The 21,072-nt window shown below is 41.3% G+C and overlaps 3 protein-coding genes across 14 annotated transcripts in view; 1 reads left to right on the top strand and 2 right to left on the bottom strand.

Annotated features, from left to right (window-relative positions):
- The window catches only part of LOC128733175 (protein lap4-like), a 218,248-nt gene extending 209,462 nt beyond the window's left edge, over positions 1-8,786 (bottom strand). For 7 of the 11 annotated variants that reach the window (XM_053826830.1, XM_053826839.1, XM_053826844.1 and 4 more), the window contains exon 1: positions 8,159-8,786. The gene's annotated coding sequence lies outside the window, so the exon portion shown is untranslated. Of the gene's footprint in view, positions 1-8,152 lie in introns of all 11 variants that reach the window. The other 4 variants (XM_053826831.1, XM_053826832.1, XM_053826833.1 and 1 more) reach the window with 4 other exon arrangements.
- A 3,155-nt stretch (positions 8,787-11,941) lies between these two features.
- On the bottom strand, positions 11,942-13,079 carry LOC128732516 (uncharacterized). Of its 2 annotated transcripts, none has more exons than XM_053825781.1 (3): positions 12,979-13,079; positions 12,491-12,918; positions 11,942-12,425 (listed from the first exon to the last, which is right to left on the bottom strand). In XM_053825781.1, exons 1-3 carry the CDS (start codon positions 12,985-12,987, stop codon positions 11,996-11,998), a joined length of 867 nt encoding a protein of 288 aa, XP_053681756.1. In that variant the 5' UTR covers positions 12,988-13,079; the 3' UTR covers positions 11,942-11,995. The 2 variants fall into 2 exon arrangements, with proteins under 2 accessions (XP_053681756.1, XP_053681757.1); XM_053825782.1 differs by having other exon boundaries at positions 12,491-12,890; positions 12,979-13,062.
- Positions 13,080-19,317: 6,238 nt separating this feature from the next.
- On the top strand, positions 19,318-20,865 carry LOC128733028 (mannose-6-phosphate isomerase). The gene is made up of 2 exons (XM_053826570.1): positions 19,318-19,791; positions 19,853-20,865. The coding sequence occupies exons 1-2, from the start codon at positions 19,501-19,503 to the stop codon at positions 20,774-20,776; spliced, it is 1,215 nt and encodes a 404-aa protein (XP_053682545.1). The 5' UTR covers positions 19,318-19,500; the 3' UTR covers positions 20,777-20,865.
- The last annotated feature ends 207 nt before the right edge of the window (positions 20,866-21,072 follow it).

The raw sequence follows: 21,072 nt of genomic DNA, 5'->3' as shown, positions 1-21,072 counted from the left end.
TGATGAAATATCTGGCTGCTGAAGTTCAGGAATTGGCAGGAAATATGCTGCTCGCGACAACAAAACGACCAGAATCATCACACGTCACTTGCAGCTGGCCAATTGGAGTAGTATTTCATCGTGACTCAGAACCATACACGAACGGCTTCGTCGATCGCATAGCTGCTGAGCCTTCCCGGTTGGTCCGGTGTAACAAGCCGTGCTTGGTTTGCGGTTATCGGTATTCCAATTTACCGAACAGAGAATTACGCTGAGTGCGTTAGTGTAAGTTTATTGCAAGCTTGAGTTCTGATAATCAAACAATCGGTCCTTTTAAGGGCCACATAACGATTGAAGAGTTAATTATATTTTCTTGCCCAATTAATATCATAATAACACAGGCAACGAGGGAAAGCTTGAGTTTTTCGCCGACCAGCAAATGGCGGGAATAAGTTTTCTGGTCACGGAACAGCATTTTCTGCCACTTCCAAAACGTCTGCAGTTTGTAAATGCTTTATGAACAGTGTTCTTCTTTTGTAAGCCACAGAAAAGTTTTGCGTAAAATTTTCAGCTTTCTGAAAACTCGCTCGTACCATCTGCCGATTACCAGAGGAAAAGCACTGTTCAACGTAAAAAACAAATCATGAAAATTTATTTACTGTTTGGTTTAGTGTGACTTCGATTTGTTTTAATAAAATAGATTTCTCAGCTAGTCTCTTTTGGTCATATACTACTGTTGCAGGGCCTATATGCCTATGCTATGCTGCAGTCGTTTGGTGGGCAAAGCTACATGAGTTAACATCTCAGGCCAAACTAAACTTAGTTCAGCGCCTGGCCTGTCTTTCAGTTACCAGTGCCATGCGTACCACACGTATTGCAGTCATGGAGGCAATGCTATGCTTGCTCCCTTGGCATCTGCATCTTCGCATACTTCGAAAGTTCAATCCGAACTCTCAGTAGCTTCATCAGTCTCTGACTGCATGGAAGCAATGAAATCGCTGAAACAGATCGCTCAATGTGGAATAATGGAGGGCTCGATCTTTCATCTGGAACCATCTGCTTTTTGACAGATGGATTAAAAATGGGGGCCTGTACAGACTCCGGAGTCGACGGAGCCAGCATCAGGGAAACTATCTCACCATTTTTCAAGCAGAAGTATATGCAATATACTACTGTGCTAATATGCTTGAAACGAAAGTACACGCAAGCTAAAAATCGGTATCTTTACGGACAACCAAGCAGCACAAGTAGCACTCAAGTCAGCCAAATGCGTGTCTCAGTCAGACAACCTAGCAAGACAATTTATTAGCTCAGCAATTTATTGACCCTGCATGGTTTCTGAGCACCTCCACATTCGCCGTGAAAGGTGAATTACTGACATGGGAAAAGCTTTAAATAGTATCCCGTTGGAATCAAACACAGGGTTGTGGGCAAGCTGAACGGTTTATTTACCCAAATCCTGCAGTAGTTAAAACCTACTCAATTTAACTCGTAGTGAACTACGCACGATCACGGGACTCCTAACAGGACACAGCCCCGCTCTTTATCATTTAAAGAATATCGGCAAGGTATCATCCGACACCTGCCGGTTTTGTAACTCTGAACCTGAAAGTTCAGCGCATCTGCTCTGCTATTGTGGAGCTCTTGCATTATCAAGGCACAACTTCCTAGGAAGTTTCCTTCTTACTCCATATCAGGTATGGAGCCTAAATCCCAAAACGGTCATTGGCTTTATAAACCATGTAGTACCGAATTGGGGCACAGGATTACAACTATTCCGCTCAACTCCATCAATGGGTATGAGCGATCCGTAAACTGTGTACAGCAATCGGGGCCTTTTAACCCAATGCCCTTCTGGAATACAAAAATATCATTTTTACCAATTTTGTTTAAGTGATATCTGCTCGGGCAGTGACCAGTCAACAGACCAGTAATAACTCGAAGATCTTTTTTACTAAGATTTAATAAGATCCGGGCTTTGGTACACTTGGTCTTATGAATCTTTTTGCCTGTCTGGATGTATCCGTGGGGTTCCAATTTGATTCTACCATGGACATTTCCCATTTTCTTATTTCGGTCCTCAGAGCACACTCCGGGACTCCGCAAACGGTTCCGGACCAATGAAATTTGATGCAGAACCTTCTCTTGCTCGACTGTTGGCTTTTTCATTTCCCTCAATACCACAATGACCGGGCACCCAGTATAAAGTTACTTCGTTCCTACTGGCCAATTGCCTAAGAGAGAGAATGCATTCCCACACAGTAGCTTCGATTTACATGTAAAAGCTTTAAGCGCATTGAGAACTGCTTGGCTATCTGAAAATATGCAGATCTTTGCAAATCTGTACATCCTATTTAAACAGATATTCGCACATGCAATAATGGCGTGAATTTCCGCTTGAAATACTGGTCGGCGGGCTTGACCCATTGGTATAGCTTTACTGACCCGAGGGCCAACAACCCCAGCTCCGGTATTTTCACCCATCTTCGACCCATCAGTATAGAACACAATTGAACCTGGACGCAAGCTTGGCCCACTCCAAACATAGGGACTCCCAAACCACTTTGAAGGGAACGTCGTAGTTTGTCTTCGTTGTCATCCAATCTTCAATTGTAGCAATATCTGAGTTTAGCCTGAAATCCTTAACGATCCTTAAATGTCCTGTCGGATCACCATCTAAAATCTTTACTACAAAGCCATAGGGCATTTGTATCCTAAGTGATAACCTTGTCTAGGTGGGAGTTACAACTTAGTTTTTTTATCTAAAGTGACACCTAGGTATTTAACTTCTTCCTCAAACTGAAGTCCATCTAGAGCAGGTGGTACTAAATTTAGCTTGATCCTTTTAGTAAAAGGCACTATAATAGTTTTAGAAGGGTTTACATTTAAGCTCTCTATTCTACACCATCTCAAAATTAGGTTTAGCGCAGTTTGTAACCGATTAGATATCGTGTCATCAAACTTGCCCGGACTATGATGGCTACATCATATCCTTGTTCTGCTAGCCTTTAAAGCAGTTCGTCTACTACTAATGACCACAATAAGGGTGACAGTACCCCTTCTTCAGGACAAACCTTTATTGATTTTATAGTTAGTTGTGCACTTCCAAGATCAGCAGAAATTTTTCGATCTTTTAACATCGTTACTATCCATTCGATAAAACAGTTATCCAGGCCCCTTGCTCCCATTGCGGAACGCATTGAGCTACAGGATGCATTGTCGAATGCTCCTTCAATATCGAGAAAAGCAACCAAAGCTATTTCTTTGGCTTGAAACGATTTTTCGATTTTTGCTAGCTAGCGATTGTAGCGCCGTTATTGTAGATTTGCCAGATTGGTAAGCAAAATAATATTTGCTCAAGGGAAATCTCGATAAGCTTGTTGACTTAATGAAGTCGTCCACAATTTTTTCCATTGTCTTTAATAGAACAGAGGATAAAGTGATAGATCTAAAGGCTTTAAGAGTTGCTTTCTCTCTTTCCCGCTTTTGGAATAAAATCTCGTATCTAATGACGTGAGCGTTTCAAGAGGTACCATCAAACGGGGTATCTTGCAACAGTTCTCAACTCGTTCGTCTTTGCAGCCCGAGCTGCTGATACCGATCACTCGCACTCTCGCCCGTGTAGAATCGAGGGCGAAGATGAAGATGAAAATAAAAAGTAATGCAAAATCTGTATGCCAGTGTTACATTGGCCCTTAAAGCCCTCATACGTGCATGACAGTCTTTACGGGCAGCTGGCTGCTTACGAGTTATTTGACTCGCATAGTGGGCTATCAGAAAGACGATTCGAGGCTGCGCGTTTGCGCGTAGCAAAATGTTTACACACAGCAATGGTGGCTGTTTGTCTTATGCTTGCGTGAATGGCGTAAGTATTGTATGCTATGCTTCTCAAAAGCACTCGTGAGAGTAGGCATCGTTGGCTAAACGGAAACGAACGTGCAGACGAACTTGCCAGTTGTAGCTCTAACTCTGCATTCACTGATCCAGATCCATTTTGAAGGATATCTGATCTGAAGATCTGAAGAGCGATAATAGTTTAAATAATTTAAAACTACTCAAAACCTGTCGAGTCTCAATAGATATCTTAGTATGTTTACAGATCTCGTGACAAGAATGGTCTAAGCAAATATCATTTTCGAAATCTTGGATTCGCATAATATTCATGTCGCTTTTGCAATGCCGAGAGTAAAGGTGGTCCGACAGAGTCAACGTGGATCCGCCATGATCCTAGTAAAGTTTTTATTGGTGGATTCTCCCCTACGCAACGAGGATTGTAGTTACAGATGATCCTTGATCTCCCTATCGAGTTCGAGAAGTACCAGAAAACAAAGATGCAAAATTGTAATATGGTAGGTTTTCTAGGTTCGCACTGACTTGGAATACATTGACCAACCTTGCGTAATAAACCTGGATACCGTTTACAACGTATCTAGAAGCTGATAGCTGCTCTAGCGAATCCTGCGGACCTTTACTGAAACGATACAGTCAAAAGGATCATAATTGAATCAAAAGTTTTGTACCATCCCTGCTTGTAGATAGGTATGGAATAAGTCTCTGATGCTGGAGATTCCCTTGGGCATTGGTTAACGTTTCGTTTGCTTTAGACCAGTGAAATAGTCTGCGAAGGTTCAGAACCGGCCGCTTAAAACAAACAGCGGGGTTTGCGTTAGACTTAAGGAATAACTTTCTGTTTTGACGTAGTGGCTCAGGGGCAAATCGCGCACTTCGGGTGCCATTGCCAGTATAATAATGGGCCTGAATAATTGCTCGTCTGAATAATTTCCTACGCAAAGCAAACCCTAGGTGCTACATTTCGTTTTCGAAACTTGACCGGTTTTTTATACGACAAACTTCGAAGCCAGCTGAGAGTATAGATAGCGCTGCGATCATTGACTCTAAAGGTCTCTCCCAAGCTAAGATGTGAATATACGACAACTGACTTGTTAGACCTACGTCGTACGTGGTGGCCATCTGTGAGCAAACCACTGTTCGAGCTTTATGACCATTTCAGTGTAGAATGGCGTTTACTTCGACATCGATGAGGACCACAATTTTTGTAATAAATTTCCCTTTCTTCTGATTATCACAGCTACAAAAACGTATTCCAACGTAAGATTTCTTACGGATTAGTCAGCTAATAATGCCGACATTCATATCAGCCACCAATTCATGCAGTAGATGCAATTTTAATGCTAACGTAGTGCGTACTCAAGAAAACAGTGGCGAAGAGAATCTGCCATTGTTGTTAAAAAAGCCCTATAACTACGAAATATGGGTATTGTATTTGTAAAAGAAAAGCTGGTAGTGATAACATTTTTAAGCAACTTGAATTATTCAACAAGTCACTTTGAAGCCTCGAGTTTGAGTGGTTGAAGTTTAAGGGATCCTGGTCTAAAGTTGCTCGTGCTGTTTATGAAATTTACTGTGTCTGTCCTATCCGGAAACCATTGTATTTTTTTTCGAATGAATGGGAAATTTTCTGTTTTGCCAGATCGAATTCCATAGCTCCTCCAATGGGGTCACTCGGGGGGCTCTGCATCCGCAACGTTACCGAATCTGCCTTAACAAGCGATTGGTCGTGGGTTCGAATCTTATAATAGGGCCATTCGGTGTAACTTTAGCATGGATTTATTCTCAGGCCCCATATCCTTCTTACTGAATTCTGCATTTACTAACAATGAAGCCTCTTTACCAAGGGCAAATTATAACTAGTCTCCCCACTTTTTTATTTCAAGGTTATGATGGTTATAGGTGAACATGGTCTTAAATGGCTCATTTCTTGGTATTCGTCGCCAGTTCAAGCAAAATGCTATAAAAAATCAAAGCTGTCAGAACGACAATTTATTTCGTGGAGCATGATATGTGAAGTTCACCACTAAAACATTACTTTGTTTCGGCACAATTTCATAGTTTGTGGGAATTTTTTTTAACTAAAAGCTGTTTCACTGCCGTGAAATTGGCTAGGCTTGCTCCGGGTTCCTTTATAACTCAAGTCGCTTTTTACGCGACTTTTTTACCCAAATGTCAGTAATTGCGCAATTTAAAATTTACGCGGTCCGAGATTTGCGTTAAAAACCGCGTACATTCCGAAATTCGCATAAAGACGGAGTTAATACTAAAAATCGCCTAAAATCAATGTTAATATCAAAAAATCGTATTTAAAAACTGCGACAACTCTGCAGTTTCGCCATTTATGCATTTGTGATCCAAAAATCGAGTAAAAAAGAATCATGTAAACGCACAAATTCGCGTAAAAGCATGTAAATTCAGAAATTTGTGTAAATTGCAAAATTCGCGTAAAAAACCACGTAAATTGCAAAATTCGCGTAAAATACCGCGTAAATTCCGAAGATTGAGCGAACAATAGCCGCAAAGCAAAGCCTTGGGTATAACCGTCTTTACAGATTACCCTTTTTTATCGACAGACTTTGCAGCCGGGTTATTAGACTATTGGGCAATTACAGGGTCACGATCATGACTCTAGCAGCACCGCACACCCGAGATTCGAACATACGACGACTGGCTTGTTAGGCCAGTGTCAGGCCATCTAAATTTATAAAAATGAACTTCTGTCTGTCTGTATGACCCTTATACTCGGAAACTACACAGCAGATCGGTGGGAAAATTGTGTGCAGGGGTTTTTGGGACCGAGGAGTTCTTAAAAGTCCCCCTCTGGAAGGGGGGACCGCTCCCGCCTTCCCATGCTAATGAAACACAAATTTATGCATAACTCGACAACTCATCAAATGGAACCAAATGTGGCATGTGGAGGTATTTGGAGGCAATAAATGTTTCTATGATGGTTCATTTCCCCCTCTGAAAGGGGGGAACCCATACAAATGAAACACACATATCTGCATAACTCGAGAACTAATCAAGGAAATGCAACCAAACATTCAGGCAAGTAAAATACAAAAAGTGTGTATTTCTCATGTAAAAACAACATGTTTTGATAGAAGTTTGAACCCCTCCTTAGACCTGAAGGGGGATGCTTGAACTATTGTCTTTGCTACATTATGCACAAAAAGTTAATTTGAGGTTATGCAAGAGAAAATTACGCTCAAACTGACAAGATACGATTAAAAATCACCATATTTTCAACGGTTATTTGCTAATACATTTTAAGACTTTAAATAGATTGGCATTTCTAACTAAAAGTTTGGCACAGTTGTAAGCAACAAATGTTCTTTGCAAATCCGGTGGTCCGCCTACCATTTCATCAAAGTATAAACTTTGCAATAAAGTACAAAAGTACACATTTGGGTGAGCACCTACGGAATTTAGCTTAATTTGTGGCAATACGAAGTTTGTCGGTTTAGCTAGTAGCCGCATAAATACCAAAACTCGCTTAAAAGAGTCAAAAACCCAAAAAAATCCGAAAGTCACGTAAATGACTACTATATTTTTGAAATTCATGTAAAGATGGCGCGTAGATTTTAAAACTCGAGTTATAACAATCGAACAATTGCCAAAATTTGCGTAAGTTCCGAAATTTGTCTAAAAAATCTTCGTAAATTAAGAAGAAATTTGTAAAAAAAACACTTGAAATCCAAAAATAGCCGTGCAAATTTCAAAATACACGCAAAAACAGCCTGATTTCCAAAAAGTCCCCTTTTTGTCAAAAGGTGCTTTTTAAAAAATAGTCCAGACCGGATTAAATTTAGTTAATGAAACTCGGGTAGACCTCAAGCTTCGAAAAAGCATGCAACAAAATCAACTATTTTTTTAATGACACGGTACATAATATCCTGTACGTGATTAGTTAAAATATCAAATCAAAGAAATTGTTTCTTTCTCAGCAACTTAGAACATCATTAATGTTTCTGGCAACCATTCCCGTTCCCCTGCTTGTGCTTCGCATATTGTGGAATTTACGACTCCACCTTTCCTGTATCAATGACTGGGCGACGATGGCTCTCCCAAACTCACACCACTGTGATTACGTGCCTGCTGCTACTGCTAGTCAATTTCTACACTCTTCCAGTCTGTGTGGTTTTGCTCCTTTTCCTTCTTCGTCGGCTCTTCCCGATTTGATTATTAACTTTGCATCTTCAAACCGAATAACTGCACATCTAGCGACTGTAGAAATTATAGTTCCGAAACAAGGGAAAATCGGGGCGCAGCCGATTTTCCTGTTGCCAGCGCCACCCCCCACACACTGACTGACACATACACACACCTTTTTCTTCAGGTTCGATTTGGCAGGTTTCGCCGGAACGCCACACTTGTAGAATGCACTTTTTCCTAACAATTAAAAATGGGACACTTTTCCGTTCCGTTTTATTTACATATTTCTATGCAATTGAAAAGCACTCATTCAAAACACTACATCTACTAGGTATGCGACGAATCGATACCAAAAAAGATAACGAAGAATGGAGAACAGAAGATTGACACGAACTACGGTTCTTGGCTTTCTTTTCACTTCTCTTCTTCGCGTGTTTGTTGGTTTGTTGTGTGTGCACTTCGGTCGGGTTTCACAAAACTATGCTACATATTCCTGACTGGCGATGCCAACGATGATGATGATGATGATTACTCTCACACACACATACCCGCACGAATATTCCGCAGAAAGAACGTACTCTACTTTTCTTTGCAAAAAGAAATTAGTGATTGAACCGAAGCATACTAGAGTACTGTAGAAAAACGGTTCCACACCAACGGGAACTGTTCGGCGACACTGTCTATTAGCACACCGTAATGAAATTAACCGATATCCGATGGATGATGCCCTTTTCAATCCGAATTAACACTGAAAATTAATATGTACCGCAGCGTATAAAGACAAGCTAGCTAATTCAGCACCTAACTTGGCAACGACGAGAGAAAAACTGAACGCTCCTCGCTCGCTCGGCGTTCAGCCGACAGCACACAGCACGCACAGCACAGCATGGGCTGTCAAGAAAACCCTGACGCAGAGTGCATGCAATCTCATGCAGTGACTTTAATGAGCAGGGCTGCCTGCTCTGCTGCCTTGATGCTACTGTTCGCGGGAATTGAGTTTGGACCGGAATTGGCCTTGCCAGCGTTGAAAGAGTTTTCGTAGGCTGCTCGCACTTACAGGAAAACTCGTGCCGAATAGTGATGTCCGTTAATCGTTCGATTAATTCAACTAATCGAATAACTACAAAAATATTCGAATAATTTTTAATCGAATACTGCTAGTACGAGTAGTTGAATTAATCGAATAGTTCAAAGGAAATAATATGAATGCGAATAATTCCCGAATAATAGCCGCTAATCGTTCATAATCGTTCGATTAATCGAATTAATGAAAAAAGTATTCGAATATTTCTAAGCGAATAACACTAGTACGAATAGTTAAATTAATCGATTAGTGCAGACAACGCTCGCCGATTAATCGGTAATCGAATAATTGAAAATTTCGGACATTACTAGTGCCGAACTGTCAACGCGTGAGTGTTGACAAAAGCTAAAATACTTCTCCTTCTTTTTTCTCACGCAAAACCCTGAACAATATCAGCATCGTGCGGGGTCTGTCTCGGAGTCTACGGCCTCTTCCTGGTTCTGTGCTGAAAATAGTTTTGGCTACGCTTTCATCGGGCATTCTGGTCACGTGTCCAGCCCACCGCAGCCTGCCACATTACACTACCTTCGCTATATCAGCACATTTGTATACTTGGTACAGCTCGTGATTCATGCGTCTGCGCCACACTCCATTTTCCATTTTGCCTCCAAGTATAGATCGCAGAATTTTATGCTCAAAACCCCAAGCACTCGCCGATCAGCTTCCTTTAGCGTCCATAATTCGTGTCCGTAAAGGGCCACCGGGAGGATTAGTGTTCTGTAGATCGCCAGTTTTGTGCGAATTTGCAAACTATGGGACTTCAGCTGACTACGTAATCTGTAAAAAGCCCGTTTCGCAGTTGCAACTCGTTTCACTTCGCGGCTTACATCGTTGTCACATGTCACGAGCGTACCAAGGTATATAAATTCCTCCACTACTTCATGTCATTCCCCCTCTAACTCCACTTCGGGACCAACACCACCTGGGCTCCCACGCTCCCTACCAGCAACTATCTACTTCGTTTTTGCGGCGTTACTGGTAAGTCCCAATCTCGGCACTCCCCTTTTAAAGGGCCTGAAGGCCTCTTCCACTGCTCTACGGTTGATTCCGATGATATCGACGTCATTCGCAAAACCAAGAAGCATGTGAGATTTCGTGATGGTAATTCCATTCCTTTCCACGTTTGCCCTTCGTGATGCACCTTTCAAGGCAATGTTGAATAGCAGGTTGGAGAATGCATCCCCTTGCTTTTTAGTCCATCCAACGTCACGAAAGCATCTGAGGTCTCACCCGCTATTCTAACGCATGATTTGGATCCGTCCAGCGTCACACGAATCAGCGTAACTAGTTTCATCGGAAAACCATGTTCTAGCATTATCTGCCACAGATCATTTCGTTTAATTGAATCGTACGCCGCTTTAAAGCCAACAACCAGATGGTGTGTCTGCAAGTTGTACTCCCGGAACTTGTCTAGCAATTGACGCAGGGTAAGCATCTGATCCGTCGTGGGGCGGCCCTCACGAAAACCAGCTTGGTACTCGTCGACGATGGACTCCGCTAACGGTCTCAGTCTGCAGAACCAGGATACGATAAAGCACCTTGTAAGCAGAATTGAGCAATGTAGTTCCTCGATAGTTTTTACACTCCAGTCGAAGTCCCTTTTTGAAAATTGGACAAATGAGGCCATCCAACCATTCCTCCGGCATTTGTTCTACCTCCCAGATCCTGCCGCTCGCTCCCCGCTTTTAGAAGTTCAGCCGGGATACCGTTCTTCCCAGCAGCTTTACCGTTTTTCAGTTCACTGATTGCCTTTTTAACCTCCTTCTGTGTTGGTGGCTTCAGAGCTTGACCATCGCTTACAATTCCAATCCTGTCCCTGCTGATTGCTCCGCATTTACCTCTCCATTCAACAGTGTCTGAAAGTGCTCCTTCCACCTGGCTGCTACCGCCGTTTTTTCGAAAAGGAGGCTGCCAGCACTATCATTGCACATCACAAGCATGGCAAAATTCTTGCATCTCACCATGTTGTAGAAACTCCGTGTATCGGAGTGTGGCATATCGCCCCTCTGCGCCGGCGAGCACGTGCTCCTCATACTCGCGTTTCTTTAGACGATGGATTCTTTTTTCCGCAGCTCTAGTCTCTCTGTACCTAACTCTGTTTTGACGCGTTGCCGCAGTGAGCATGCGACTCCTGGCCTGGTTCTTTTCATCTGTCACTCTCTGGCATTCGGCATCAAACCAGCTTCCACGCGTCGTGCCTATCACCTCTCTCGCAGCTGTTTCGATGGCACCATGGATGTTCCTCCACAGCCCATTTATATCTTCTCCTTCTATCTGCTGTTCTGCGCGTCGTTGGTCAAGCTTCCTGGCGTACTCCACTGTTACGCCGTCTGCCGTTAGCCGCTTGATGTTGAAACGCAGCGTCCTCTCAGTGCGGGCTTCCGCCGTGTTAGACAGCCTTGCGCGAATCTTGCTCACTACGAGATAGTGGTCAGAGTCGATATTTGGTAAGCTCCCACGTCTCATTCTCTCGGAGAGATTCCGTTTCTCCTTGCATAGCCACCTTCCATTCCATTCGCTACAAAGAGACTTAAGGGCCAATCAAATTGACGCTGACGGATGCGACATTCTGTTTGAGCCTTTACGTAGCCCTGCGTCACCTATATGCACTTTTTTTTTCAATATTGGGATCAAGTGGAACAAGAGCAGCGGCGGACTCGAGTGGAGGCGAAAGAAAGGTCCGCCGCAACGTTATCACCTGAAAAAATCTGAGAATTTTGTTTTTCACATCGAGTTCCCTGTGCTAGTATTCAAGCAAAATGTGCGTGATATTTTTTGAGGGTCAAATTGACCGTCTCTCTGTGGTATAATTTTGCTTAATTTTCTTAACAACTCTTTATTTTGTTAATGGTTTTGTTTTGTAATGGTTATATTAATAAAAACTCGTTCTGTTGGCGAAAACAAACCCTCATCCTGGTACCGTGGTTACAAATCACCATCATGTTCCTCACCAATTATTATTTCTTCCTTCATCGAATCCAGCTCTTCGTCGTCGGATTGATCTTCCTCTTTGAAATCGCCTGAAGTACTCGGCATCTCGGTCTCAGGCAATCTCAGCCTGCCCAATCGAGCCGGAAAGAGACCCGTAACGCTCGATGTTACCGTTGGTCCGTCCGTTCGACGTCGTTTCCGCGATGAACATTCCGACAGTGGAAAATGCATTGTGCTGCTGTGCCGAGTTAAGCTGTAGATGTGCCAGTTTCTTTTCTGATCCATAGAAAAGGATAGCTTCGATCGTTTCCAGCTCGCTTCACAAATAGGACACAGTGCCTCGGCTCGGAATCTCCCACCGCCATTGGAGAACACCTTTATTTTAATGGTTTTAAGCTGCTCCAGCAACTCGTCCGTCATATCCCTTGTTGAAAACAGAAATTATAACGATTTATAAATAAATGTTTAATCTGAAATGTAAGCACTTACAGCAAAGTGAAATGTTGCATTATCTTTTCGTATAATGTGCGTGAATGCTTTTTAGCATCGTCGTTGTAGAGCTCGACGCTGGTAGCCGGAGTAGGTTTTTGCTTGTCGTTGAGAAAGTATTTGATTCCTTTTTTCTTCATCACATCGGCTAGATCCAGCAGACACATGACCTCTCCGCTGAGGAATCGGAACTTTTCTGGATTGCTGGCGAAAACCATCCCATAGATCTCGTGGAGGGGCGTTCCTCCGGCTGCAGCTTCCTCCCGCAAGCTCTCCGCGATGATCCGCATATCTTCCTCTATGCACCGAATTCTCTCCGTGGTCAGATGGGCCAGCGATTGGCTGCAGAGGTTCTGCTTTTTCAGTATATTCCGTAGGTGGAGGTTTATGGCGCCATATTCTGCCTCAAGTTTGTCCCAAAAGTAAGCCTTTAATTATGACGGGAATGCTTTATCGGACGCTACTGGTTTATTCAAGCAACCACTTACCTCATCCATTGCTCTGTTAAGTAGTTGTTTAACACACAGTTTAAGTTTGCAATTATTTTAAATATAATCCAAAATAAAATGCTTTTCTGAACCGTTATATGTGACGAAACAATAAGAAACATGAATTTTGGAATAAACAAACATTGGCAGGGCTGCCAGATTCTAATGTTTTAAAACTTAAACGTCAAAACCTCAAAACGATGCCAGAGTGGCCACAGTAGGGTAACCAACTTGATTTGGACCCTTACATGAATTGGACCCTTTCAACATATTTCTAGATAGAATTAACAAAAGGGCGAATGTCGCAAATGTAAACAAAACGGGTGAGAGTTATTTTTTGCTGAACCAGCATAGGAAAATCAACCCTTACTCGGTTTGTTTACGCTTGCGACATTCGCCCTTTTGTTAATTCTATCTTCATTCAGCCACATTTTAAACTACACTGAGAAAACTTTTCGTATAGTTTCTATGTGTCCCACACATAGTCAATGAACTTTATATGTCAAACAGTTATAATTTATGGGTACGCGAAACTTTTGCACATGCTATTCATATCCGTATAATTTTTATGTGTATTTCTAGGCGGATTGTGCTTATATGTGGCACATGATAACCATCTGGAATTTCATATGGAAATTTACCATTAGTTATGTGCAGAATATTTTGAGTGTAGTAACTCAAAATTCGATTAGTTTGATATCGTAATAATATTCTTTGGATTCTTTTCTAAGCCTGAATGCTTTCGGATCACTTTAAATTACCTGTATTTAGCTAAAATTTACAATCATAAAGTGTAATGCCACATACCGCTTACAATCCGACGTCGGTGAAGAGGAAACGATGTTTGCAACACATTTTCGATTTGGTTTTAATATTGTCAATTGCAAGGAAAATTGTCCAATCAATAAGTGCGCAATCGCTCATAAAAGTGCTATTTTAGCTTAAATCGTTTCGGTCTCTTCGGCGCACTTATTGCTTGGAAGATAACGAAAAAGTGCGCCGAAGATACCGAAACGATTTAATGCAAAATAGCACTTTTATGAGCGATATCGCACTTTGGATGGTACAATTTTCCTTGCAATTGACAATAGCTAAATCCAATGAATTTGTATTGATGAAATCAGTAAGTTTTAGTCTGGAAAACGTATTTTACGTGGTTTCGAAGGTTTCTTCTCAAGATTTTAATTAAAAACCACAAAAAAATAGTGTCCAAATTGTATCGTGAAAATTTTCTTACCATCAGATTTTGGACACCCCTGTATTTTGATTTTTGGCAGCAGTTTGTTTACCTATTAAGATTCAGTGGAAAAGCCAAATTGAATGTACCCGTCTATCTATTTCTTCGATTTGTGATTAAATTGGTAAGCATTTTAAGTAAAAAGAACATTTATAACAATTCATTATTTAAAACATCTTGTTTATCAGGGAATACATCATGAAAATACAACAAAATCATGTAGAGTGGCCCGCTCGGAGGAGGCAATTAATGAATGCTGGCAGGAAATCAGTAACGGTGTGGCAATTAAAACAGCATTTCGCCAGTTCGGTATTCCCAGATCGACGATCAAGTTTCGGCTAAGCAATCAATACAAAAACCAGTCAAGACCTGGAACTGCTCCAGTACTTGATCATGCTGACGAACTTGAGCTTGTTGAATGGGTAAAGAAAATGGCTCGGAAGGAATGCCCTGTCACTAAATACCGTATCATGAACGGAATGATTCGCAAATCGAGACTGGTAGTGAGCTGCAAATTAAAGCTCTAACTCCGCTGAAAACGTTTTCAGTAATTCAATCGGACGTAGAAGGAAGTATTTCTCGATGGGATTTTCTCGACGAATCCGATACCAAGAATGCAATAATTTGGACTTTACTTACATCCTTACATTTTATCCTCCTGCCAGAGGATATTTGCTAACGTTTCAACTATACTAAATAGTATATTTTAATTTCACATCCGATATAATCAATAAACATGAAGGCTGATAATTATTATGTTACATGATAAACGGAGGGTTTTTATTTACAATAATCAAATTGTGCCGAAAAGTTTTCCAAAAAAGCATAATTAAAAAACGGATTTAAAGCAAATAAAGCAGTGATTGACTTTATATTCAAATTCGGTCTCGTCCCATGATAAATTTCTGATATTAAATGAATTTAAATACTAAAAGTAGACTGGACTATCATCCTAGTTGAATAATTCTTAGAGTGTCCAAAAAATATTCGTTGATATTTGCCGTGTCCAAAATACATTTTGGACACTGTCTAAAATAAAGTGAGAGGGTCCAAAATATGAAAACTACATAGTAAGTAAAAATGTCTATAGCACATTTTTATCGACAAATAGATGACCCAACAACACTTTGCCATTTAGGTAAGTTGTTCTAAAAGAGAGTCGTGCATGAATTGCATAACAAAAGAAGGTAATAAATATTTTATTCCAATAAATGTAAACTTACTTCCTCTAGGGGTCCAAATTCGGTTGGTTACCCTATATGACAAAAGAAAACAGCAACATTGCAGTTGTCACTCTTTCTTTTTCTCACTCACAGCATTCGCATTGTCGCACTTTTTGTGCCAGTCGCACTTTCAGACTGCGGTGGCCAGTAAGATGCAAAATGCGGGATATTATGCTTGTCTAGCACGTAAGCCATTGATTTACTTGACAAAATAAACGATATTTGCCCCCGTGACGATTCTGGCGACGGTTTCGCCCGCGACGGTTATAATTCATCGCGTACGAAAGGGTGGGAAATTGATAATACAGCCTGAATTCGTTAATTGGGCCACGACTGCACTCCGGCTGATTCGCTAATTGGGCCGACTGACAGTTGTTAGAAAATTCTAAACTCGAAAATTCCATACAATTTTGACATTCAAGTTGTCACATAGCCCAATTAGCGAACGCCCAATTAACGAACCGCCCAATTAACGAACCACCAATTAACGAAACTTTGCTGTATATATTTACTATTTTAAATATGTCCACCTCATCATGACAAGACAACTCTTGCCACATAGTGTTATGGGACTTGACAGCTCATGATCGTATTGAAAAAAGTGGAAACTTTCGTAGAATATTCATCAATTTAGCACCCGGGTAAAAGTATCCCAAGGAACAATTTTTGCTTATTAAACGTTTAACCGACAGCTTTTATTCAGCACATGCTGTATAGCTGCTTTTCAAGTATGTCTAAACACCTCTGTTCAATGCTTATACAGTTGGTTTTGGAGAATTTAAGCAGCACAGTGCTGAATATGGGCGTGGAAGATGCGTTTGTATGACTGTTAAGCAACGTATAGTAAAATGTGGTAAAATGTTTATTCAGTACGTATAGATATGTTTATTAAACTTCTGCTGATGACACTGAAGCTACGTTTATTCCACAGCAGTTCAACTTTTAGACAAGCAAAAAGAAAAAAATATGCAGGAAGTATTTTTTTTATTATGTGGGTTTCGCTATTTTCATGGCCATTTTTGTATGCATATATTATAATTTAATAAGAGACTTTAGTAGAAAATCATTGGTTGACTCTAAATTGATCAAGCCTGCTATATACTTTTTTTATTCACCCGGGTTCGAACTTACATCCTATCGGTCGGAAGCCGTCAACGAACACATCTGAGATAATCTGACATATGACAGGCGCCGAGTTTTCAGCCGATGTAGATTTACCAGCTTAAGTTTGTCAAGTGTGGAACAAAAATTGGCTAAAATACATTTAAGCGCTGAAGAGTAGTTTCTTAAATCATGTTTGGCATCTGCTGTACAAGATTACTTTAGAAGTATTTATTCCGCACATTTAATAAACTATTTGTACTAACATAAAGCATTTCGCTTGTACCACCAGCAACATAACACAGTCGCAACGCAGAGGACTTTTTTCTTTTGAATATTGACGACGGTGAGCGGTGCTACTGAATAAAATTAACTGGAAACCAGAAATCCAGAATGTTCGGTTAGCGATTGTTCATTTAGTTAGCAGTGATGTGACTAGCAGCAGCAGTGATTAGTTAGCAGCAGGAGTGATTCGTGTTAGTACCGCAGAGGAGGAGTACTTTTGTCACCCCGTCATTAGTTTACGCAGATAGTCCTGAGCTTCCAGAAAACAAAAAAGAGCAGCGGATGGCACGAGAAGCAGTGGTGTTTTCGCGCACCGGCAGCGGGAGCAGTGGTGGTATCGCCACTATGCCACCCGATCATAACAATTCTGGCGGCTTTAGCCCGACGGAATTCATCTCGCTGAGTAAATCCATTGTGAGTAACTCGCAAAGCGTCAAGCAGCCGGCTGCTTTTGGATATAAGTTTGTTAAAGTTAAATTTCGGTACGACGAGGGACAACAACACACCGAGGGAAAAGATATACACACCGTACAGGCAACACTTAAAAGGATTTCCACGACCAGCAAAGATTTGCGGCGGCTAAAAGTGGTTATGCAAATGTTTTCTATTCTTAATGTACCAAAAAAAAAAAAATAAAAATAAAGTGTACCTAACATAAATTTAAAGCATAAATTATAAAATGTAAAGTGTAATTCAAGTTATTGGTGTTATTGGCTGCCATCAAGCACCTTTTATTCCACACCTGCTCTTGGTGGTGCTACTGATACGTTTGTACGACGATTAATCGACACATATTCCACAATTCCTCTTAGCAATGCAGCTGATGCATTTGGGCTACTTTTATTCCACTCTTATTCCACACTCGCTCTCAGCAATGCTGCTGATAAGTTTGCGCAACGCTCATTCCACACTTATTCCACTTTTATTCCACACCTTCTCGCAGTAATGCTGCGCAACATTTATTCCACTGTTATTCCACACTTGCTTTCAGCAATGCTGCAAATTCGTTTGTACAACATTTATTCCACTGTTATTCCACTTTTATTCTGCACTTGCTCTCAGCAATGCTGCTGATATATTTGCGCAACGCTCATTCCACACTTATTCCACTATTATTCCACATTTGATCTCCGTAATGCTGCTGTTACGTTTGCGCAATGCTCATTCCACTCTTATTCCACTTTTACTCCACAATTGCCCTTGACTGACACGTTTGCACAACGTCTGTTCGACATGCATTTTCATGGTAGCTTTTAAGCGACCATTATTCCACATCTGCTCTTAGCCGTACTGCCGATACGTTTGCATAACGTTTATTCGACTCTTATTCCGCATTTATATAACAACGTATAGATGTTGATTAGAAGCTAGAAAAAATATAGGTTATGGCGTTTAAACAACAGACAATTCAGTAAATTCGGTTATTCAGCACCGAATGCTATCAAACAACTCTTATTCCACACCTGCTTGTTTAGGTGCTGCCGTTTTGTTCCTTGAGATGTAAATGTGCATAAATATATTTAATATATTTGAAGTGGTTCGCCCCGTCCCTTGTAACGAAAATATCGTTAATTTTGTTCACTAAAAATAACTTACAAAACGTTATATTTCAAGTGCCAGAATAGTACGCAATAAGTTTATTATGAAAGCGCAGAAAAGCTTAGAAAAACTTGCGACTTCGAAAGCAGCCCAAGCTCAACAAAGTCACCAGATTTAGATGTTTAGCAGCACCAAGGTTGAATAAAATCAGCTACAAAAGTGTTTGATCAGCCTTAAATTGCTATTTATTATTAATTTCCTACCCTTTCGTACGCGATGAATTATAACCGTCGCGGGCGAAAGCGTCGCCAGAATCGTCGCGGGGACAAATATCGTTTATTTTGTCAAGTAAATCAATTGCTTACGTGCTAGACAAGCATAATATATACTTATAACTCACATACAGCCAAGCAGATTCTTTCTGCGACGATTTCAAGCGATTCGAAAAAGTGAGCAGCGCGTTTTGTTACCAAAGAAACGGGCAATCCTTGGGTTTGAACGAAACTGAGTACAATTTTACTCTATTTATAGTTGAAATAAATGAGCGTGTGGGTCCAACGAAGAAAATCAACTGTGGCAATTTATGCTGGAAAATGGTCTTGTCAAAAGCGCCAACGGCGCCAACAAAACAAGCATATATGCAACATACAATTGATACAATGTTACCAGATAATCAGATCCCTTATGCAAAATGTAAACTTTATCACCCGTCTGGCAAATTTTCGCTAACTTTTTGATGGATTTCGTAGATTTGTAGATTTTTCGAAAATTTGAGCATCTTTTCCTAAAATTAAATTTAGTTCATTCAATTTCAGTCGAGTAAACAATATTTTTCGGTCGCCTCTTCGGGTTTATCGTATAAGAAAAAGTTTTACAATGATTTTGGCAGCGCTGCCAACATAGCAAAACAAAACAGCATTTAAAGAGCCGATACTGACGGTGGGTGGCGGTTTCAGGTCAGGGTGGTTTGGGAGTGAGATCACACAGAGGTCATTCGAGTGTTTGTTGCGTCCATGTTCTATACCGCGAATCTCTGATTCATTCTACGCGTGACTCCTTGTTTTCAAATACGCAACTACTTACTTGCAATCAACTAGTTTCGAATCCAGTTCTCAGTCAGTGACAACACAAGTGAAAATGGAACTGATCGGTCACGTTATGCACTACGAATGGGGCAAACTCGGCGAAGATTCATACGTGGCTAAGCTGGCTGCCGCCAACCGGAGTGATGACGATACGCCGTTCGTGGTGGATGCCAGCAAACCGTACGCCGAACTGTGGATGGGAGATCACTGCAGCGGACCGTCGCTGGTTAAAAAATCCGGCAAGGAACTGGGCTCGGTCCTGCGCCCCCACGAGAAACCCACTTTTCTGTTCAAAGTGCTCAGTGTGCGCAAAGCGTTAAGTATTCAAGTGCATCCGAATAAGGTAACAGAGCCTTGTAATGGTGTTAGTTATTGCAATAATTTTTTTTTCTGTTACATTGTAGAGGCAAGCTGCAAAGTTACACGCCCAGTTTCCAGACATTTATAAGGATCCAAACCACAAACCGGAACTGGCAATCGCACTGACGGATTTTCAAGCGATGTGCGGATTCCGTCCCTACGACGAGATCTATTCCAATTTAAAAGCCTGGCCAGAGTTGCAGGATCTGCTCGGTGCAGACCAAATTGAGAAACTGACTCTAAATGCAGATGATGACGAAGTGCTGCGTAATCTGTACGCTTCACTTATGCACAGTGAGCCAGAGCAACTGGAAAAATGCATTTCGAAAATGCATTCCAAAATACGAACAAAACCTGACAAATGCTCGTTGGATCAGCTATTCCTCCAGCTGCACCAGGATTTCGGCAACGACGTTGGATTGCTTTCGATCTACTTTTTGAATGTGCTTGATCTGCAACCGGGCCAAGCAATTTACCTATCAGCTAACGTACCGCATGCCTATCTGCGAGGCGACTGCGTCGAATGCATGGCCTGCTCCGACAATGTGGTTCGCGCCGGTTTGACACCAAAGTTCAAAGACGTTGACACGCTGCTGGAGCTGCTCGTGTGCCAAGGCGCGCCAGCGCAGTCGATGCTCTGCCGGTCGGTTGTAAAGGATCCCGAACGACAGCCGTACACGCGAACATTCCTCCCGAATGATCTGTGGCTTACGGATTTTGTCGTATCTATGCTGAAAATACCGACCGGTGTAAAAACGTACCCGGTGAGTAATGCACTTAACGGGTGCATACTGCTGATCTGTTCCGGTAAGGGTTTACTGCGTGGAGGGAAAAACATTGCGCTTAACGTACAGTTTGGCAGTATAATCTTTGTGCCGTCTGACGCCAGTGCTGAGCTGGAACTGTGCATCGAAAATACCGGGGAAGAATTTGTTGCTTATCAGGCAATGCAAAAAGATTTTATTTAAGTGACTGGAAATTTTAACCAAATTGATCTAAATGTGCATGTTTTGTTGTAATACCGTTAAAAAAATATTTACAAATATAGACCCATTCTACTTAATTGCATTTTATTCTTTTTCTATTCAAATTCTTTTCATTTGAACCATTCTCAACGCATGCAATGAATGATGAAGGAACGAGGAAAAGATATGAATTGATTGGCAGTTAACTAAAAACTAATTGTATTATTCCTCTCGATATAAATTGAAAAATAATTCACAGATTGCTTCGATTCGGAAGCCGCCCTGGAAAATAAAAAGTT

Source organism: Sabethes cyaneus, chromosome 1, assembly GCF_943734655.1.
Source record: "Sabethes cyaneus chromosome 1, idSabCyanKW18_F2, whole genome shotgun sequence".
In the NCBI taxonomy this organism is placed as follows: domain Eukaryota; kingdom Metazoa; phylum Arthropoda; class Insecta; order Diptera; family Culicidae; genus Sabethes; species Sabethes cyaneus.
The sequence above is the reverse complement of the archived record's forward strand: the minus strand, read 5'-3'. Positions and strand labels throughout refer to the sequence as shown.